The 21,620-nt window shown below is 45.9% G+C and overlaps 3 protein-coding genes, 3 non-coding genes and 1 pseudogene across 7 annotated transcripts; 3 read left to right on the forward strand and 4 right to left on the reverse strand.

Moving 5' to 3' along the window:
• Positions 1 to 1,217: 1,217 nt before the first annotated feature.
• On the forward strand, positions 1,218 to 21,080 carry LOC114700679 (histone H4). 2 transcript variants are annotated; one of them, XM_028880353.2, is made up of 3 exons: positions 1,218 to 1,559; positions 18,456 to 18,458; positions 21,066 to 21,080. In XM_028880353.2, the coding sequence occupies exon 1, from the start codon at positions 1,248 to 1,250 to the stop codon at positions 1,557 to 1,559; it is 312 nt and encodes a 103-aa protein (XP_028736186.1). In that variant the 5' UTR covers positions 1,218 to 1,247; the 3' UTR covers positions 18,456 to 18,458; positions 21,066 to 21,080. The 2 variants fall into 2 exon arrangements, with proteins under 2 accessions (XP_028736186.1, XP_028736195.1); XM_028880362.2 differs by lacking the exons at positions 18,456 to 18,458; positions 21,066 to 21,080 and adding an exon at positions 5,002 to 5,011.
• LOC114701960 lies at positions 3,699 to 4,218 on the reverse strand (annotated as a pseudogene).
• On the reverse strand, positions 7,750 to 8,160 carry LOC114700647 (histone H2B type 1-K). Its single transcript, XM_028880328.2, has one exon. It carries the CDS (start codon positions 8,143 to 8,145, stop codon positions 7,765 to 7,767), a length of 381 nt encoding a protein of 126 aa, XP_028736161.2. The 5' UTR covers positions 8,146 to 8,160; the 3' UTR covers positions 7,750 to 7,764.
• Positions 8,430 to 12,954, forward strand: LOC119086086 (histone H2A type 1-H). The gene is made up of 2 exons (XM_028880183.2): positions 8,430 to 8,857; positions 12,930 to 12,954. Exon 1 carries the CDS (start codon positions 8,461 to 8,463, stop codon positions 8,845 to 8,847), a length of 387 nt encoding a protein of 128 aa, XP_028736016.1. The 5' UTR covers positions 8,430 to 8,460; the 3' UTR covers positions 8,848 to 8,857; positions 12,930 to 12,954.
• Positions 14,971 to 15,044, forward strand: Trnat-agu. The gene has a single exon. It is a non-coding gene; the product is annotated as a tRNA-Thr (tRNA).
• Positions 15,910 to 15,983, reverse strand: Trnai-aau. Its single transcript has one exon. It is a non-coding gene; the product is annotated as a tRNA-Ile (tRNA).
• On the reverse strand, positions 19,882 to 19,954 carry Trnav-cac. Its single transcript has one exon. It is a non-coding gene; the product is annotated as a tRNA-Val (tRNA).
• Positions 21,081 to 21,620: the final 540 nt, after the last annotated feature.

The following is a 21,620-nucleotide window of genomic DNA, read 5'->3' on the forward strand; positions in this document are numbered from 1 at the left end:
AGTGCGAAGCATGCCCCGGTCGGTCGTCCCTAGTTCCCAGGGCAGTGCACGAAGGTTAACATTGTGGGAAGTGTCTAAGGGCATCGATTTCGCACAGCACGCCCCTGGCCCCTCTCGGGAACCAAGACTGCAGGCCACGTCCTCCGCACTGGCGCGCGTGGTCTGTGTCTAGAGACGGGGAAGCCTCGCTACGCTCAGGCCTTGGTTTCCTATCTATCCGGGTGAGGGGAGTGCATGGTCATGTCCACGTCCGCCAGCGGGGCCACTTTCCCCCTGCTGGGCTGTGAGGCCGCCCCCCGTTCCGTGTGAAGTGTATGCCTGGACACGGAGAGCCACTCCAGGCAGTGGTGGCTTATGCCCCCGTAATCCCCGCCCGTGGGAGGCAGAGGCAGGTGGAGCTCTGCGTTTGGGGCAGCCTGGGCTACAGAGTGAGACCCAGGACAGCCAGAAAAGAGAGAAGCCCTGGCTTGCGGGGGATGTAAGGTGGCGGGGAACAGGTTAAATACACGATAAAAATCGAAAATCTGGTTTCTTTGGAACTTCTAGCTGGAATTCCTTCAGCATTTATGATCTGTTACCGCAAATATAATTTCGTTTCACTTTCCTGTGCTTAAATTATTTCCAAGTCTGTCCGACTTAAGTATTAAACCATGTGTTGTGCTGCAAACGTTTAACCCTAGCATTCGGGAGGCAGAGTCAGGCAGATCTGGAGTTGGGAGACTAGCCTGGTCTACACAACGATGAATCACGTCAGATACACTAAGGAAACTGTCTCAAAATTAAGAGCGAAAACCAGTAATGACAGCAGTTTAAATGGTTCCCATACGAAAACATTTCACAGGCACGATTCGTAATTGTCTCATTAGTTTATTGTTTGGTTCATTAAAAGGTATTCCAAGTTAAACAGCATCGTCCTATAAAGTGCTAAAAAGGAAAACGTAAATGGGGAGAGATAACGGGATTTGCTTCCTTCCTTCCCATGTATGTCCTATACTGTTAAATTACTTAAGAAGGGTGGAGCAGGAATCAAATTAAATGGTGGGACACAGACTTTGCTCTTAAATGAAGTAAAATAGAATTGAAAGCCGCTGAATTCCTGCGCGGCTGGGAGCCCCTCCCCCTTCCGCAGGCACTTCCGCCTGGCGCTTCCTGCTTTCACTCCGGTCCGCGAGTTCCCTATAAGATAGAACTGCTTTCCCTGGAACCCGTCAGTTTGCTTCTCGGCAGCTGCTTTTCTCTTTGTTGTCATGTCTGGTCGCGGCAAAGGCGGGAAGGGCCTGGGCAAGGGCGGCGCCAAGCGCCACCGCAAAGTCCTGCGCGACAACATCCAGGGCATCACCAAGCCCGCCATCCGCCGCCTGGCCCGGCGCGGCGGCGTCAAGCGCATCTCCGGCCTCATCTACGAGGAGACCCGCGGGGTGCTGAAGGTCTTCCTGGAGAACGTGATCCGCGACGCCGTCACCTACACGGAGCACGCCAAGCGCAAGACCGTCACGGCCATGGACGTGGTCTACGCGCTCAAGCGCCAGGGACGCACGCTCTACGGCTTCGGCGGCTGAGTTAGCCGGGGGTTTGTGCACCGTCTTATTTACATAAAGGCCCTTTTTAGGGCCACCACACGTTCTACAAAGGAGCTAAACCGGTTTCCAGTGTTATTTTCCTTGCCCGGTAACCTACCCTTTCGGAAAGATTAACCCTTCCAAAGTAACTTTCCTCTGTCCCTTCCCCGGGGAACTGCAGCTCTACAGCAACTGGCGCTGCTTTCTTCAGGAATCCCGCGGCCTCCCCACAACCATTGGGCTGCGTTGGGAGGTCTGAAAGGTTTTTGTAATCGACATTTAGGTGTGTGCGCGCACACTCAGATGCAGGCCTCGGTTTTAAGTTTTATTTTGAATGAGGCAGACTTTTCTGAAGCAGCTATCAGAATGACTGGGTTAAGGGAGACATAACCTGGTCTCCCCTTTAACAGGTAATGCATGACTGGAAGTTTGGGTTCTCCAAGTCGTTGCAAGGTAGAATTAAAGATGGTATCTGTAAAATGATTTGTGAATTAAACAGCCCGTGGTATGTGCACAATTTAAAGTAATTACAAGTATGCCGTGTTCTTTAATTCAGCTGGTTTAGTTTGGTTGTGATTTGCGGAGCGGGGGAGGGCGCTGTATTTTGCATAAACCAGCAGCATTCCACGTTAAGCAAGCGTTCCCTTTTTCCAGGCCGGCCTAAAAGTTAGTCTTGCATCAGCCTCCAGAGTAGCTGGAATTACAAAAAGAAAAAAAAAAATAATTCACCAGGCCATGGTGCTACACGCCTTTAACTAGCTGACAGAGGCAGGAGAAGGTCTTGAGTTCAAGGTCAACCTGCTTTACAGAGTTGAGTTCTCTAGGACAGGCAGGGCTACACAGAGAAACCCTGACTCGGAAAAAAAAAAAAAAAGAATGGTTGAGATCATAGGGGCCTGAATACTGCCACCTGTGTGTCATATTAATCCTTAATTAACAATAACATAAATCATCAAAGAGTTGGTAGTGATAGTCCTGGAATGGAGAAAGGAAAAACTGGCAATTATTGAGACAATTGAAATCGGTTTTGTTTTGTTAAATCTTTCAGGGTTGACATGAGAAAGACATTTTTATTCACTCCAGCTCTTTGAGTGTCAAATAATACTAGGCATGTATGGCTTTTTGTTGTTTGATTTTGTTTTGTTTGAGAGAGGGTTTCTCTGTGTAGCCCTGGCTGTCCTGGAACTCTTTGTAGACCAGGCTGGTCTCAAACTTACAAAGATCCTCCTGCATCTGTCTCCCAAGTACAGGGATTTCAAGGTATGTGTCACTACGCCTGGCATGACTGGCTTTTTTCCCCCCAATTTAGAGGTTTAATTTAGAAATACCAAGTCAGGTCAACATGCAAATTCAGAATATAAACAAATGCAAATTATCAGCCATCAGCTGGAGATGGACCTAAAGACACCCAACAGAACCATTTAAAACTGCATGCTGAACAGTCACCCAAGAGATGAGCAGACTGGTCCTCTCAGTCTATAAAAAGCAAAGTGAGCAGACAGTGGGCGAGGCTCACCCAGGTCTAATCCTGGTGCTTTCCGAGGCCAGGTGCCTGAAATGCTAGGGGTTAGTCCCCACAGGACATTAAGCCTCTGATGCAGACTGAAGCTTTTAGGAAACATGGGGAGGGAATGGGATTGCTAACAACGAAACAGCACACTTCACATGTCCAAAAGTAAACAGAAAGAAACAGTCTCTGCAAGATTCTAATGCTGTTTTCACACACACAAGTTTCTATCCAATTTGATGACTTACGGTAAAATGTACTAGCCTTTAAAAAATGGGCGTTATTCAACTATTCTCCGTAGTCTCTTCCAATGTTTTAAAATTCATCACTGTGAGTTTTTACCTAAGTAATACTCTACTGTATTTACATTTGAATTGCATGTCTTAAGAATAAACAAAATCCATGATATTTTGGTTAACTCAGTGTATTTATAAGGTTAAAAGTTCTATCAAAATACTTTTCACTGGGAAAAAATAGTCAAAGGATCTACTCAAAATGCACACTCACTTGGTAGACTTCAGTGTAGGACAGCTCCTGACAAGCGTATTTGCCCTTACTCCCCACAGCCGACCAGCTTCCAAGCTAATGGTGAAATCATTTTTAGCTGAGATTTTATCGTGTTGATATCTGGCTCATTCCACATCATCTTCAGCCAAGCTCTGAGCAGTTACAGTTCTCTGACTAATGGTTGGAAGCTTGGTCAGAAGCATCTGGAACACTGGTGGTGGTTTTTGCTGTCACACTCTCAGCTGCCGACTGAGGCAGTCCACACACAGCGATTGCAGGTGTGGTCCACACCCTTCTTGTATTCACCTTGTGCTAACAACTCTTCACCAAGCTCTTCTTCTCAAGGAACAATTTCTGAACAGCTTCAGCATCCTTTAAGTCAGGTAACTTGGAGAGCCCAGCTCTCTCCCTAGCAAGTTTCTGTTTCTTTCTTCGTTCTCGAAGCCTGTTTTTGAAGTCGGGGTCACTCTGCCTTTTGCGGTCAAAGTAGATGCAGTCCCGGATGAAGAGGGCCCCGCACACGCCCGCGGCGATGGCGCTGTCCCGGCCCACCGTCTTCGCTCGGCTGGACCGCCGAGGCCCGCCCAGCAGCGGTTCGCTCCCAGCGAGGGGAGCATGCCGGCCGCTCGCAGCCTCCAGGGCCATAGTGGCTTTTTAAACACCAGCAACATGGCATGTAACCGAGGCAGTGAATGCTTGATTGTGTTTTGCTTTAGTTATTTTCCACTTAGAGTTAATCGATGGATTCAATGATCAGATTAATATTAATTATGCTTAGCACCATTTAGGTATGTAATCTAATCTGAATCTTCCTGGATAAGAACTCAAAACAAATCAAACAGGCTTTCACTTTTAACCCCTCAGAGGCAAGCAGATCTCAGTAACTCAAAGGCAAGGCCATCACAAGATACACAGTGAGACCTTGTCTCAAACAATAAAAGTAAGATAACTGAAATACAAAGAAATGTGATGTACTGTAAAAGTATAATATAGACACTGGATCTCAAACACTTAAAAACAAGGTCTACTTAAAGTTTTACATACTGAAACTATTTTTTATATAGTGGATCATATAGAACATTTTAAAATTAATGTCCCTTTTTTTACCTTGTTAAAAATGTACTTGATAACTAAATGAAAACTATGCTGTATTTCTCTTGAGCAGTAAATTTAATATAGCAAACTGGGTTTATGCTTTTAGATGCAAATACGGGAATAATTCACAAAAAATCCTGGGAGAATGAACAAATTTCATTTTTCTCCTATTCCTAAAGACAGAGTAAAAAGTCTCTGTTCAATTACTATCTGAGGTTGAGGCAGGACAGGGAAATGGAAAATTATAGGGATGTGGGAATGGAAAAAGAGTTTCTCAGCTGGAGTAAAACCCTTAATCAGAAGAGAATTTCAATTTAGCAACTTTCACTGAAGACCTTTCTCCCATCCAAGGATGAAATTTGCAGTTTTCTAGGAAATCTCACCAGAAACTTCATTTACAGTTTAAAAAAAAAAAAAAAAGTGTGTGTGTGTGTGTGTGTGTTGGGGGGAACCCTGGAGTCTTCCACTTTCATTTCATTGGGTTGTAATGCCAGCTAATACACCTCCAGACCCACCTTATAACCTCATTATCTAAGAGGAACAGAGAGGGAAAGGTCCTTTAGAACTGTGTGGAGTAATAAAATTCCAAACAGCTTCAAACATCCTGTAGTCGGCTGCCATTAGAGCATTTGAAGTGAAACTGCCCAGGATGAAGGCTGAAGGTGACTGGCCGGTCCAAATGTTACCTGAGGAAGCCAGAGCACAGCCACAGTTGTCCTAAGGTATAAGCTGCTTGTTACAAAATGAATTGATTTTCCCCAGAGACAGGGTTTCTCTGTGCAGCCCTGGTTGTCCTGAAACTCACTCTGTAGACCAGGCTAGCCCGGACCTCAGAGATCCACCCGCCCCTGTCTCCCAAATGCTGGGATTAAAGGCATTTGCTGCCACCACCCAGTTTACAAAATGAATTCTTTTAGGGGAGGCCGGTCTAGCAAATTCAACTTTTTAATAATTTGATTATAAAATACAATTAAAATCTCATTTTAGCCAAAGTTAAGTGGGACTAATATATGGCTGAAGAGGAAGGAAATGTTACATGCATAAAAGTATATATAATATATATATGCAGAATTATTTAAGGTCTGTCTGTGCAGCAGTTTTGCTGTCTATGAAAGAACATGGATATTAACGATTCATTCCAGCTGTTATTCTGTTCTCTCCAGAGGAACAAAATGAGATCCAAATGAAAGGGAAAAGTGGTGGCCTAAAAGCTAAGACCTAACTCCACCCAGGTTTTCTATCAAGACAGTGTCTTTTCACAGCTCCAGAGAACCAAATAAACTTCGTAAAATCAAGATGATATATTTTCAAAAACTGCCTCGCCAACCTAGAGTGAATAAACAGCGGTATCCCATTAAGAATTCAGAAGCTAGCCTTTAATCCCAGCACTCAGGAGGCAGAGGCAGGTGGATCTCTGTGAGTTCAAGGCCAGCCTGGACTACCAAGTGAGCTCCAGGAAAGGCGCAAAGCTACACAGAGAAACCCTGTCTCGAAAAACCAAAAAAAAAAAAAAAAAGAATTCAGAAGCTAAACGCTTAATCCAATACTAATCAAATAAACCTGAAGGTGAAATTCATCATCATTCTAAAAAAAAGTCCTTTGTATCAGATGCTGGACGAGGTGGCACAGGTTTATAATCCAGAATCTCAAATGACTGAGGAAGGAGCCTAGAGTTTGTTACACAGTGAATGCCAGGTCAGTCAGCGCTACATAGCAAGAATCTGTCTTTTTAAAAAAAGATTCTGTATAGTGGAAAGCTAGAATGCTTATTGCAGAAACATAAAAGTAATTCTCTTCGGTTTCTCATTCCTTTCCATGAAACTGAAATAGGCCGTTGTACTGAACTGCTGTTTTGTCCCATCAGCTACTTGAGATCTGCTTAAGGGTTAGAAAGACTTTGCTGTCATTAAAAGTGAAGGGGCAGAAAGGGCCGGGCGGTGGTGGTGCACGCCTTTAATTCCAGCACTCGGGAGGCAGAGGAAGGAGGATCTCTGTGAGTTCGAGGCCAGCCTGGACTACCAAGTGAGTTCCAGGAAAGGCAAAAAGCTACACAGAGAAACCCAGTCTCGAAAAACCAAAAAAAAAAATTAACGTAACAGGCAGATCTCTAGTAAAGACTTGGATGAATAGAAAACAAGTTCTGTATGTTGAAATTTTCCAGTCTGACCAGGTATCAGTTCATTCTGTACGCTCAGTAGCTGTACCCTCAAACCTTAGAAAACCGAATGGCAAAAAATGTATACATATTTTCATAATTAAATCATTTTTGGTTTTGTTTTCCGGACTCAGGGTTTCGCTGTGTAGCCCAGGCTGGCCTTGAACTCAGAACTACCTGCCTGAGCCTCGCCAATGCTGGGATTAAAGGTGTGAACCACCAGCGACCCTTTTAAATTGTTTTCCTTTAGAAACTAGCCTCGGTTTTATCACGAGACCCTCCCATGTGGGCCAGCCTGGCCAGAATTGTTTTGTTTTGTTTTGTTTTTTTCGAGACAGGGTTTCTCTGTGTAGCTTTGTGCCTTTCCTGAAACTCACTTGGTAGCCCAGGCTGGCCTTGAACTCAGAAATCCGCCTGGCTCTGCCTCCCGAGTGCTGGGATTAAAGGCGTGCACCACCAGCATCGCGTGACCTTGAAATTCTGATCCTACTTCCACTACCAGAACACTAACCTTACAGATGTGTCCCACCCACCAGGCCAGGTTTACGCAGTGATGGGGATTAAGCCCAGGTTTTCCTGCATGTCAAGCACTCTTAACAGCTCAATTTACACCTTCAGCCTTGGCCTCGACTTCGAAATAACTAACTAGGCCAGGAAACAATACAGTTTAAAGCTCTTTAGTACTTCCTTTCGCCCAAAGTTCATATTACTTTTAAACTGAGTCTTTGTGGCTTCTCAGGACACAAAACTGGGCTGCCCCAATGAGACAGGAGGTTCTTGGCATCATCCTTAGGTACTTATGCTCTACACCTGGTACCGGGGCCTCCGTGTAGAACAGCTCAAGAGCCTTACTCTAGAACTTGTTCGTGTTTGCAGCTCTAATACGGACAACTTGGTGGCTCTTAAAAGAGCCTTTGGATGTTAACACTCGCTCGGAAGGTTTACTTGGCGCTAGTGTACTTGGTGACGGCCTTGGTGCCCTCGGACACGGCGTGCTTGGCCAGCTCCCCGGGCAGCAGCAGGCGCACGGCCGTCTGGATCTCCCGGGACGTGATGGTCGAGCGCTTGTTGTAGTGCGCCAGGCGCGACGCCTCGCCCGCGATGCGCTCGAAGATGTCGTTGACGAACGAGTTCATGATGCCCATGGCCTTGGACGAGATGCCCGTGTCGGGGTGCACCTGCTTCAGCACCTTGTACACGTACACCGAGTAGCTCTCCTTGCGGCTGCGCTTGCGCTTCTTGCCGTCCTTCTTCTGCGCCTTGGTCACGGCCTTCTTGGAGCCCTTCTTCGGGGCGGGAGCGGACTTTGCAGGCTCAGGCATGATGGACAACAAAAGGAACGAAACGCCAACGGAAAACCCAAAGCAAACCACACGTGTGTACTCCTTATCTAGAGCTTCGTATGCAAATAGAGTGAAGTGCCCTGTGTCTTGTTAGTGGTCACTCAGAAAAGGCTGAGTCTGTTGTTACCCAATAAGAATTCAAAATCATCCCCAAGCTGCGTTTCTATTGGTTACAATGAACTCAGTCTATCAACCAATGACGCGTCTCCTTTTTCGCGCCGTGGCTTGACTATAAAAGCCAAAGGGGTTGGCTTGGTTTTGTCCCGTAACCTTCAGTTGTTCAAGGTGTTCACCATGTCTGGACGCGGCAAGCAGGGCGGCAAGGCTCGTGCCAAGGCCAAGACCCGCTCGTCCCGGGCCGGCCTGCAGTTCCCCGTGGGCCGCGTGCACCGGCTGCTCCGCAAGGGCAACTACTCGGAGCGGGTGGGCGCCGGCGCCCCGGTCTACCTGGCGGCCGTGCTGGAGTACCTGACGGCCGAGATCCTGGAGCTGGCTGGCAACGCGGCCCGCGACAACAAGAAGACGCGCATCATCCCGCGCCACCTGCAGCTGGCCATCCGCAACGACGAGGAGCTCAACAAGCTGCTGGGCCGCGTCACCATCGCGCAGGGCGGCGTCCTGCCCAACATCCAGGCGGTGCTGCTGCCCAAGAAGACCGAGAGCCACCACAAGGCCAAATGAGCAGCTCTAGGTAGCCCTCTCCCCCAAAGGCTCTTTTCAGAGCCACACATACAGTCTAGAAAGAAGCTGTTGCATGTAAACCTAAAAACTGACTTGAAAATGGCAGACAACCTTTTATCTAACTTAGGGTACAGTAGTCAGGCTCTTAAGAGCTGATTCCCACTAATTACATGACCTGCCATCCAGTGTCAACATGTTTGGGTGAGGCCCAAGTACTCAAATACGTTTAACGGTTTTTTGTTTTTCTAGGAGCCCGTTTGGATTTTGAAACGGTTTCCTTGGTTTTTTTTTCTTTAAACAGTTTTTGTGTTTTTTGTTTTGGTTTTTTTTTTTGTTTTTTGTTTTTTTTTTTTTTTTTTTTTTTTTTTTTTTTTTAATGAACTCAAATTGTAGATCAAGCTGTTCCTGCCTCTGCCTCCGGAGTGCTGACATTAAGGCTTGTGCAACTGCATCCTAGGCCAAAGATATTTGGGACGTCCACCATCATGCCCAGTTTTTAGAACAGCCTCACACTTGAACAGGTCTAGTTAACCTTCAATAAATGACAGGATTCTTAAATTTTTCTCTTTCTCTGTCATCTGTTAAAAGTAGACTTTCAAGTCCCGCACTGGTCAACTCGGTCCAGTGTTCACAGTACGTTTTTAAGGGTAGGCCTGGGTAATGAAGCTTAAGAAATTGTCCCCATGGAAATTCCTTCCAGCTGGTGAAATGAAGGTGTGGGATGTCGGGTGGTAGATGTCCCAGGAAGAAAATGCAGAACAGGTAAGTTTTAAAGAGGTTAATGGCGACTAGTATTTTAGACAGAGATATACAAAGACGACTTCATTGAAGGTGTCATTTGATCAAAAACAAATTGAAAGAAGATGGTTTGTTACATGAAGTGTGCCAGGTAGTCTACAAAGGATGGAGAGGTTAGCTCTGAAGCGTCAAAGCTGCTTCCCAGTAGCCGTGTTCACCAGTGTAATAAATACATTAGGGTCCGTTTTCAGTGTCAGAAGCACTTATCAAAATTATGCAGGAGCTAGCTGGCACAGGCTTTATCTCAGAATTCTGAGAGATGGAAAGTTACAGGCGATCTGTTGCATTACTGAGCACAGAGAAGGGAACAGTCTAAGTCAAATTATTCATTGCTTAAAGCTCTGCCCTCAATTTTTAGGATGGGGAGTTTGGGAAGAGGGCAAGGCCTGAACAGGAGATTCTCCTGATAGAGGCACTTTAAAAAACAGTCTGGGGCTGGTGAGATGGCTCAGCGCTTAGGAGTAGTGGGCTGCCCTTCCAGAGGACCTGATTCAATACCCAGCAGATTACATGGTGGCTCACAAAGATCTGTAATTTTATCTGATGCCCTCTTCTGGCATGCAGGTGTACATGCAGACAGAGCACTCACATAAAAAATAAGTATTTTTTAAAAAGAAAGAAAAAGCTGAAATTTTTTAAAAATAAATAAATAAATAAATAAATAAATAAATAAAAATAAAGTCTTAGCTAGATGGTTGGTGTCAGCGGCCTTGCCTTTAATCCCAGCACTCAGGAGGCAAAGGAAGACAGATCTTGAGGCAAAGTCAGGTGGAGTTTGAGGCGAGTCTTGTCTAGAGTGAGTTCCGGGTTAGACAAGCCTACACAGAGAACCAATTTTGTCTTTTCTCTACACAGAATTGTATATTAAAAACTGCTTCGCCGGGCGGTGGTGGTGGCACATGCCTTTAATCCCAGCACTCGGGAGGCAGAGGCAGGCGGATCTCTGTGAGTTCGAGGCCAGCCTGGGCTACCAAGTGAATTCCAGGAAAGGCGCAAAGCTACACAGAGAAACCCTGTCTCGAAAAACCAAAAAAAAAAAAAAAAACTGCTTCATTTTCATTAGTCTCTTGGACTTATTATCTAATTTCCAACAGAGTAGTCATGTTCAATCCCTCCTTTGCTTTCTCTTTTGTGTGTTCTTCTCACTACCTGGGTGTGTGTGTGTGTGTGTGTGTGTGTGTGTGTGTGTGTGTGTGTGAAGTGAATGATTAGTACAGATTTTTTTTAATTCCTCCCAAGATTTGCAAATCCTACTGCTCCGAGTAGGAACTTAGGGGTAGAGATTCTTGCTCAGGGCCTGTCTGGAAGTGAGGGGGTTAAAGTCCTCAGTCTGACACAATTAATAGCTTACAAAGCTAGGTGAGTGATCACCATAAAGAATACATGTGCTCTGAAGTTTGTTGAAAAGTAGCTTAAATATTAGTGTGTTTAATAATAAATATTCTGGATTCAGTAGACTTGACCCGAAGGTCCACAAAATTGCGAGTAGTTGGTGTGACCTGGGAGTCACCAGTGGGAAAGATTTCAGGGATATCGGGTCTTGTAATAGCAGCCACTTTCATGGAGAGAAGCTGGAAAGGGAGACCCAACAGCAACCCAGGAAACAAAGGAGATTCTTCATATTTCTGCCTTTAGAAAAGGGCATTTGAGTTAACAGGTCAGTGAAGGTGTCAGGATGTAAGGCAGTAACTTAGTAAGCTATGCCCCACCCTTCTGTGGGGCTGTAACACGTTCGTTGATCGGCTTCGGAAAGGTATGCTAGACAGGACATAAGGTGTGGCTGATCCTCCACAAGGGATCTGGCATTCAGTGTGCACCATAAGACAGGACAGAGCCTGTGTTTCAATTAGATGGGACAGGTACGGAAATACATTCTTAGCTGGGGAAGAGGGCAACTGTTATCTGACAGGCTTGAGAGGCTAAGGACGTGACTGTGGGTGTCACTTGCCCCTGTGCGGGTCCTGTTGGCATGTTACCATTTTCTATTGTTCGTCTAAAGACTTGCCTAGCAGGAATCAAAACTGGTGCCTTCTGAGTGTTGAAGACAAGAAAACCCTCTGGTGCTGTGTTCCTTTTCTTTAATATAAAAAGAACCTAAGGTACTTATCTATATGACTCAATATCCTAAAATTTAAAATCTAGACATTCCTTTATTGAAGATAACATTTTTTTAACCTCACAACAGGAAAAGATCCTTTCACATAATGTTATGGGGTAAAAAAAAAAAAAAAAAAGTGTAGGTGAGTGTTACAGCTGGGGAGGGGGGTGGGGAGGAGGTTTCCTGACTGCTGGGGGAGTCAGGCTATACCTTGAGTGCTAGGACAGCTTTGGTCATGCTGAGAGTCTATAGTGAGCTGGCCTGCAACTTGCCTGGAGAGAAACATGTCTCACAAAGCAGCCCTGAGTGCGAAATCCAGGGAATTTTTCAAGACAAAACCCAGAAAAACTGCATCCTGGTTGACAGTTGCTGAGGGAAACAAGCAAGCAGTTTAACTAGAGCCAAGAGCACGCAGTTAGCCGGGGCGTTGAGACCCTGAGTTTCTAGACCAGTGCTTTCCCACTGGACTTTTCAGGGCTGGGGTTAGAAACCAAAGAGACAAGCTGAGACAAGATGGAGAACGCTTGACCCTGTTACAGTAACTTCAAAGGTTCAATTGTGAGAGAGAGAAAAAGCAAATTGGTCATCACAGAGCCAAGGATCTGATGTTAAGTAGATAGACTAGTAAAAAGCAGGCCACACAACCAGATCTGAAATCTACACTCCGCTCGACTAGAATATGAAACACAACACACCCCCTTGTTCGTCACCATGAAGAATGTGTCAGCCTCACAAAGAACACGGACAAGCAATAAGACAAGTTCCTGTGTCAGATGTAAGCCAAAGAGCTGGGAGTGGGTTCGGTTGGTAGAGTTCTTGCCTTGCATGCATGAGACCCTGGGTCCAGCCCCCAGCACTACAGAAAAGAAATGCAACTCAAGCGTCTAACAAACATGGAAACTGACGACCAAAATCCTTTAAATATATGTATACAGGAAGCTTTTATTGATGAGGTTTATCACTCTATGCATTATTTGTTTATCACTATGTACATTATACCTCATTCTAAACAAGATTTCGAAGCAGGTGTCTGGATTTAAGAGTTGACAGTAATGAACAGTACGAAGTCCTGGAGCAAATGTAAGCTGATTATCATTTCAGTGGTCAAAGCCACCACTGTCTTGTACCATCAACACCACACTGTGCTTATCAATCTTTTCTTTTTCTTCTGGATATCGGGAGGCAGAGCCAGACGGATCTTCGTGAGTTCAAGGCCAGCCTGGTCTACAGAGCGAGATCCAGGAAAGGCGCAAACCTACACAGAGAAACCCTGTCTTGAAAAACCAAAAAATAAAATAAAATAAAAATAAAAAATAAAAATGTGTTCTCTTAAAAAAAAATCTTCTCTGGTAATCACAGCAAGATACCTGCCTAGGAGCATGGAGGGAGCTGAGAAAGGGGAAACACCCTGTGGCTTCACTGGAGACAGGTGGGAAGTAGTCTTGGCAAGTGCCCACAGGAGGGGTCTATGAAGCCATTAGCCTTTACGAACGGTCTGTGTGTAACTGGGCAACTTTGGGGCAGGGGCGGGGAAGAACACCTATATTCAGGGCAGGGGTGTGTGTGCCTTTAATCCCAGCACTGGAGAAGCAGAGGCAGGCAGATCTCTGTGAGTTCAAGGTCAGCCTACTCTGCAACTCGAGTTCCAGGACAGCCAGGGCTGTTACACAGAGAAACCCTGTCTCAGAGAAAAAAAGAAAAGAAAAATTGCTTACGTGGGGAGAGGAACGGCAGGGTGTGTGGACAAAGAGGATGCCATCTACCCACTGTAGGGCATGCTGACTGGGGCTGGACTGGAAAGAAAGGATTGGAAAGTAACCACAGGAAAGCCGCTCTCCAGGAGTCTGCATTGTGAACTCCTCAATGGCCTCTGTCTCGCAGGGGCTGCCTTTGTGAGCGCTCTGTGAATGCAGTCGCCCTCAGTCTCTCCATAAGGAACAGGTCAGGTAGCATCAGCTGTAGCAGGTGCTTATAATGCGAGCACTTGGGGGACTGAGACAGGGTGATGGTTGCAAGTTCGAAGCCAGCCAGGGCTACGAGTGCCAGGCAGATCTGGGCTATCTAGAGATCCTGTCTTAACGAGACAGAGAAAGAGGAGGAGGAGAAGGGACAGAGGGAGGGGAGGAGGGAAGGGAAATGATCCCATTCTAATACCATGCTAAGCTGCCTTCGTCTAAGTTCGCCACCACCTTTCCACACACATCAAATCGACATGGAACCCGCACTGAGGGGCCTTTTGTCTGCTCTGATGCCCCGTCACCATGTCCAAGTTCTAGACCCTGGCAGCATTCTGAAGAAGTTGTCACATTGCTCCCCACGTCTTTATGCATGTCTCCATATCCTCCATTTAGTTTATAATCTGGAGGACAGGGAATTAGTCTGTTTCAATCGCACGGGGCAAAGGGCCAAACAGGACTGTGAGAGACGTGCAGAGCTTCAGCAGCAGCAGCAGCAGCAGCCGCAGCAGCCCTTTGAGGAGGCCAGGGTAGCTTTGAAAGACCGGGGAGGGGCGGGGGTCTCAGAACAGGGTACGTGGGAGCTGGCTGCCTGGATCTCTGCCGAAGTCTTCATCGGGGCCGGCTTTCTTCCCCCTGGATAAAGCAGGAAGAGCAGTCACAGTGACCCACACCTTTACTCCTAGGACTTGGGCAGACAGATCCCTGAGTGTGAGGTCAGCCTGATCTACATAAGTTCCAGGCTAGCCAAGCCTACACGTTGAGACTGTATCTCAAAAAAAGAAAGGAAAAGGAGAGAATGAGTGTTCTCGGGTACCGTAAATTGGCAGGCTAGCACATCCCATTGTTTGTTTAATGGGTTTTGCTTTATTTGCTTCTGTCTACCTGGGCTTTTTAAAACTTGCCTTTTAATCTCCTTGTAAAATGCAGGCTCTAGAGTGAAATAAATTTGTGTTGTTTTGTTCATTGTTTTATTTCCAATACCTGGAAAAGTAAGGACTGACGCCCAGTGGAGAAAATGAGGCAATTGCTAAAATGTTCTCTCTAGGGGGCGCAAGTCACCATGAAATAACATTTTCAAACATTTCGATTTGAAATCAATTTTAAACCTTGCATTTTACGAAAATGTTTCTTAAAGGCTGGAATTTTCTCTTTTTGTCTGAAGTTTGAGACATACATATGTTTTCTTTGGTGCAAAGTGAAGTAAACACGATAATACTCTATTTCATATAAGCCTTACATATACCTATAATCGAGAGGGGGCTCAAAAGAGGCCCTGTGGCTTAGCTGGTCAAAGCGCCTGTCTAGTAAACAGGAGATCCTGGGTTCGAATCCCAGCGGGGCCTGTGTCGTGTTTTTGTACTTTGCATAACGCACCACCTCCAAATATGTTGAAAATGCTTCGTGACATTTATGGACGGTCACACTCTGGAGGGTGCGTGCCTCCTGACACACGAGTGGGAGAGGGGAAGGGTTTGTGGTGTTAAAAAGGATGTGTATACGCGTTCTTAGGCTGCGCAGAGATTTCAAGTTCTGCTGTAGAAATTCACCTGGACCCTCTTATCCTGTGCCAGCCAACGTTTGCAGTCAAATGACAGACTTTGGTTACCAGTACCAAACAAGGAATAAGCCATGCCATTTGGTTTGGAGTAGGATTCATTTTTACTTTTGAGAACAAGGAAAATAGTTATGCTGAAATTTATACCCTGACCATTATGGGGTTTTTTTTTTTGTTTGTTTTTGTTTGTTTGTTTGTTTGTTTGTTTTAAGAACCTTAAGAATCTGGGATTGGCTTTATTATTTGGTCTGCCACAGAAAAACTTTTTAGTGTCATCATTCTTTCTGGTTCCTGATTCTCCTGACTTGACTTCCCCAGAGCTGGGATAACAGCTTGCACCACCATCCACACCGAGTTTATTGTCTTCATTCTTATGAAATCACATCAGATCTTTCATTTTTGAAATATAAATAAATATAACCATATGGTTTTTCATCTACACCGTTTTGGTTTTGGTGCTTCCTGAGAGCCTTGGCCAGTCAAAGCCTCACCAAAAAGAGGTACACGCGGCATTCTGGGCTGGCGTTTGGGTCGGGAATCGCTATCGGTTCTAAGATGAAGCAAGCTGTGCTGATATACCAGAATTTTTCACAGCTCGTGCGAGTGTGGGGTTGGCTGAAGGCAGCGATTAATTTAAGAAAATGCTTGGTAGCTGGCCCGTACGGGGATCGAACCCGCGACCTTGGCGTTATTAGCACCACGCTCTAACCAACTGAGCTAACCGGCCGCTGCTCGAGCAGCCCTCTTTCTTAGGTACACTTAATGATACGTAATTACTGTCCTCGGTCTTTTAGAAGAATGGGTGTTTCGTGTTGCTGCTCCTTAAAAAGAAAGACAAGCGGAAACGACAAGCCGCCACTCTTGGTGCCTGCGCGAACACAACTCTGCTTCTCCCAGGGAAACTGCGGGTTCTGAGAACCCGGAAAACCTCCGAGAGTCTGGCTCCTCGGAGCCTGGGGGTCGCGCGCTTCCCAGCCGGTCTCGGCGTCTCGAGGCCCGGCGCTGCACCTCCGCCTCTGTCCCCGGGACCTGCGACCCGGCCGGCGGAAATCAGCCTCTAGCTGCAGTACCGCACGACGACGCTCGGTGGCGCCCGCCACTCTTTGCCCAAACAAAGCAAGATCGCCAACACCCCCGGGCACCGTTGACCCACAAAGGCGACGTCTCTGTTTTGCCATTATCTGCCTTCTGTAGGATGAGCTCGGGAAAGAGCACAACACGGAGACATGCCTCAGATCCACGGCCACTTTGGTGATGCATCCACCGGCACTTTTCAGATAGGTTCTGCGGCTTTATTGTCAGCTGGTACTTTTCCGAACTTGTGTAAATATAAACATTTCAATTGTTGCCTTATTCACAGCAAATAAAGGTATTTTTATCGAATTAACTCGAGATCCTGAGCGACCGGTCTCAAGGAAGTTTTGTTTACTCACCAGTTTGAAATGAAACTTGTAATCTCTGGTTTTATTTGTTTGGTTAGTTTGGAGTTTTTGTTGTTTGGGGGTTTGGGGTTTTTGTTTGCTTTGTGTGTTTAGTTTCTTTGTTCTGGTTTGTGTTTTGATTTGTTTTGAAAGTCTTCTCTGTCCTAGGCTGGCCTTGAACTTGCTATGTGGCCTGTCTCCTGAGTGCTGGGATTATAAACCTGGTTATCACAAATGAAAGACAGCATGATGCTGACATGGCTGAGACTCACTGTGTTTTTAAGGAGCCGAATACTTTAAAATAATGGTGGTTCGATTAGAGTTTCCCAGAGAAACAGAACAATGTATGGGATGCCCACATACACAGAAAGACATTTGTTTTAAGGAGCTGGCTCACGTGGTTGTGGAGATTAGCAAAGATTCTTCGGCCACACTGCAATCAAACTCCTGATCCTTCTCCAGGCCCATTTCTGTACTTCCTTGTAAAATTCACTTCTAATAAAGAAGTCTACAAAGTCAGTTAATTGAGAGAGAGTGCCAATGTCCTCAAACTGTTACCTCAATATCTGCTAAAGTTCTTGATCTCCCTCTCTCCTCTGCAGAATGCTGGCTTTCCCTGGTTTCTCACCAGCAAGAAGCATATGAAGTCCGTTTAGTGAGAAATACCTTTACTATGGTGTTTGTCCACTAACTCCACACTATCCACTAGCCCCACTAACCTCATACTGCTCCTCACCACATTCCCACTGACCTATGCTATATACAGAGTTGAACACAATCTCCCACACAGCAAGACCCTCTTTCAATGGTCCATGTACATGTCCTGCTCATCGTAGTTTTAAAACTGTCATTCGGTGATATTTTAAACAAGATTTGGCAAATCCAAATTCTGATGAAGGATGCTGGCAGGCTACAGACTCAACTAACGATTGCATTTGAGTCCAAAGAAAATTGCTGGGAGGCTGCAGTTGCCCAGATCCAGCCGTCCCGATATTCATCCCTGCCATTGATTTTCTGATGCCCACACATATTCTTTACTAAAAGTCCACCAATTTAAATGTGCCCCATCCAAAACTCACCCCAGCAGAAACATCTAGAATGATTCTTTACTAAGTATCTGAAGACCACAACCCAGTTAAGGTGATACATGAAATTAGCAAGCACACCTGGCACATGATTTTGTTCTGCAGACAGTTTCTAGGCAAGGTCAAGGACACTTAGGATATGAATCTTCCAAGACCTCCCATAGTTTCATCACACTAAATGGGTATCATGAGTCGGGATGATGCAGGCTTGTGTCCTGGCTGGTGTTGTGTGTCAACTTGACACAGCTAGAGTCTTTAGAGAGAAGGAGCCTCAGTTGAGGAGATGCCTCCTTGAGATACAGCTATAAGGCATTTTCTCATTTAGTGATCAATGGGAGAGGGCCCAGCCCACAGTGGGGGTGATGCCATCCCTAGGCTGGTGGTCCTGGGTTCTATAAGAAAGCAGGCTGAGCAAGCCATGGGATGTAAGCCAATAAGCAGCACCCCTCCATGGCCTCTGCATCAGCTCCTGCTACCAGGTTCCCACTCTGTTTGAGTTCCTGTTCTGACTTCCTACAATGATGGACTGTGATCTGGAAGTCTAAGCCAAATAAACCCTTTCCTCCCAGCTTGCTCTATGGTCATGGTGGTCTGTTGCAGCAATGGAAACCCTAAGACAGCATGCATGGTAAGGGCAGAGCTGACTGTGTTTGCCACGACATTTAGGAAGTTGAGGATATGTCTCCCAAGAAGGCTGTTTCCCCAACATGAGGGAGGCTGTGGTTTTGATTCCCCTGAACCATAAAAGGAGGGAACATTGTCTTAATTCCTCCATGCAATTTGAGGGAAATTATTATGGGAAAAGTAACAGCTAGTTCAAAATAAATGTTTTTACTGCATCATGAGACAAATGTCAGTGTTATTTTTATCCAATGCAGTAGCCAGGTTATTGTTCTGTTGTATTTGTTAGCATTTTTTAAATTGTGTATTGTGTATCTTTAGAATAATATAATCTACAAAATTTAATAAAATTAAAATAATTTCTTGGTGGGGCATGGTGGTCACACCTTGAATCCCAGTAATCAGAAGGCTGAAGCGGGAGGATTCTTTTGCATTTTGCATCTGTCTGGATAGACAGAACTACTTAGGAAGTTCCATGTCATCCTGAGCTACAGTGTGAAATTTGTCTGAAAAACAAAAACGATGATGGAGTGCCAGAGGCCTTGAACCAGACCCATGACTCATTGCGGCGACCACTGTGTGGGTGGGGCTGATTGGACAAAAGTGTATGTACTGCATGACACACCACGGCACCCAGTGCCAGTGCCACTGGGGTGAATGAAGAGGTGTTGGAAACGGAGGAACAAGGTGGGATTTTTGTTTGTTTGGTTGGTTGGTTGGTTTGGTTTTTAATTGATTTTTTTCGGGGGGGGGGGTTACTTCAGGGGTGAGGGGTGGATATGGAGGGACTGGAAGGTGAGAGGGATGGGGTACTTGATGTGAAATTCCCAAAGAATCAATAAAGAATAATGTTATTTAAAAAAGAAAGAAAAAAAAAAGCAAAGCAAAAAACCTGGGCATGATGGTACGCGCCTTTAACCCCAATACTCCAGAGGCAGATGGGTGCCTGGTCTGCATAGTGAGTTCCAGGACATCCAAGGCTACAGAGTGAGCCCCTGTCTCAAAACAAACAACAGAAAACCTTAGTCAGAGGAAGACAGAAAAATTGAAAATTGTCTGTATTCTCCTATGTTCAATTAGTTTTTCATTAATTACTATGTCATTTTTATACGAGTAGTCCTGTTTGTGTTGAACAACAGCATTTATGTAACTGGACAACAAATAGAATAATTTCAAACACCTTTTTTTCTTTCTTTCACGTTAAAAAACTAGTACCTGTTAAGATGCTGTGCTTTGTATTTGGTGCTGTGTGATCACGTTTGTTAGTTTGGGCCTGGTACCCCGACCACCACCACTGCAGGACCTCCTGTCCAGCTCCCACTCACGGACTCGGCCTACAGTGCTCCTCCCTGTGAGGTGCAAAACCCGGGGCCCAGAGAACCCTGGGTGGAAGTGTGGCCTTCTGCCTTCGTCCGCCGCCCAGCTGTAGAGGGCACCCCTGAGCCGGCTGCAGAGCATCGCACGGAAAACTCAGCACAGCCACACAAAACAAAAACCCTGTTTCCGCCCGGTTTCGAACCGGGGACCTTTCGCGTGTGAGGCGAACGTGATAACCACTACACTACGGAAACAACACGTTAGTGCTTCTCTCTTGTGCCACACCCATGTATAACTGACACAGTTTCCATCCCAGGCTTCGGCATTCACCGTGGACACTATCAGAAATAATCACTCTTAAGAGGCCGTCGGATTCTCTCCCTCTCTCATATTTATAAATTATAGATAATAACGCATAAAACGTTTCCACCTCTTCAATTCTTCAAACTTGGAGCGAGAGAGCAAAGCTAAGGACACATTCTGCAAAAGAGGATTTCCAGACTACGAACGCTGTCTACACAGCTAACTTCCCTACGTTCAACGCATCCGGACGCTCATTCTTGGAGACAGAAAATGGCTTAGGGAATCTGAAGTTCGCACTCTGATCCCAGGAGAGGGGCAGAGGCCATCAGCCCTGCGTGCAACTATAAGTGATCTTTCCTTTGCAGGTAATCAACTTGGCGTAGCCACTTGTACCAGGTTTCTGGAAAATTCGGAGAAACAAGCGAAACCTTGAAAGAACGCCACCATCTACAACAGAATGCAGGTACAGAAAGGCGTGATTTTGGCCCTCAAGGAAACAAGTGTCAATTGTAGTGGGTAGCCATTCCAGCTTTGGTCAGGAAGTTTCAACCCCCACGGAGGCTTTGGTAACTGTCAGGCCTACAAGGCCGGGCCAAGGGAGGGTCCTGGAGACCCGAGATCCGGATGCGCCGGGGTCTCTTGCTGTTGGGAGCCGGGACGCTAGAGATGGATGGAGGAGAGTGCTCCAGAGTTCTCCAGAGAGCACCCCTGGACTGCGTCTTTCCCAGAACCCTCAACCTACCTATCCCTTCATTTGTAAGTTAGGCCATTAAATAAAATCTCCTTTTAACTACGTTGAGTGGCCTTAATAATTTCACCAATATCTGGCGCTCACGTGGGGCGAATTCCAAAGGTCTGGGTGGCTCCCGCCCTCAGCCTCCTTCCCGCCTGGCGGGTACCTAAACCCGCCTGCAAAGTTCCATAGAACCAGGGAACGCCCACACGGTTCCATTCCCGAAAAGGGGGGGCAGCTAGTCCGAACTCAGTTCCCTAGCTTAGCCCCGAGAGCAGCGAAAAACCGCTGGGAGTGAGGCGTTCCCCTGCTCCGAGTGCCGGCTCCAGGCTCCGGCTCCGGCCATCTCCTGCCTGTGCGCACTCTGCGGTCAGCCAAGGTCGCCAGCAGGCCCTGCTTTGGAGCTGTACCAGCGCCTCCTGCTGGCTGAAAAGCGCTACTACACCCCCCAAAACCACGAAAGGTAAGCGAGGCAACCAAGCGTATTGTTTTAAGAAAAAGTACTTGATAATTTTACACCTTAAAACTGACTAACAAATTTTGAGTAATTCTTGGAATATGGCAGACAACATTACCTCACAAGAGTTTAAAAACCTTTTCTCCTGTATGATGAATGATATCTTCCTGGAAATATACGACCTTCCTAAGGCATATCTGGCCTGTACCATTTTGGCATTCATCGTAATAATTCAGTGTTCAAACACTGGTTTAATAACAAGAACAAAGATGAGTCATTATTGGGACTGATACAGGCTTTAAAAGATAGCAATGAAGGCTTACAGAAAAAGATTCTTTCTCTGGAATCTGCTAATCAGGATTTACAAAACAGGCTTGTACCCAAAATTGATTTCATTGATAATAAATATAAATATTTAATGGATAGA

Source organism: Peromyscus leucopus, chromosome 5 (genome assembly GCF_004664715.2).
Source record: "Peromyscus leucopus breed LL Stock chromosome 5, UCI_PerLeu_2.1, whole genome shotgun sequence".
Classification (NCBI taxonomy): domain Eukaryota; kingdom Metazoa; phylum Chordata; class Mammalia; order Rodentia; family Cricetidae; genus Peromyscus; species Peromyscus leucopus.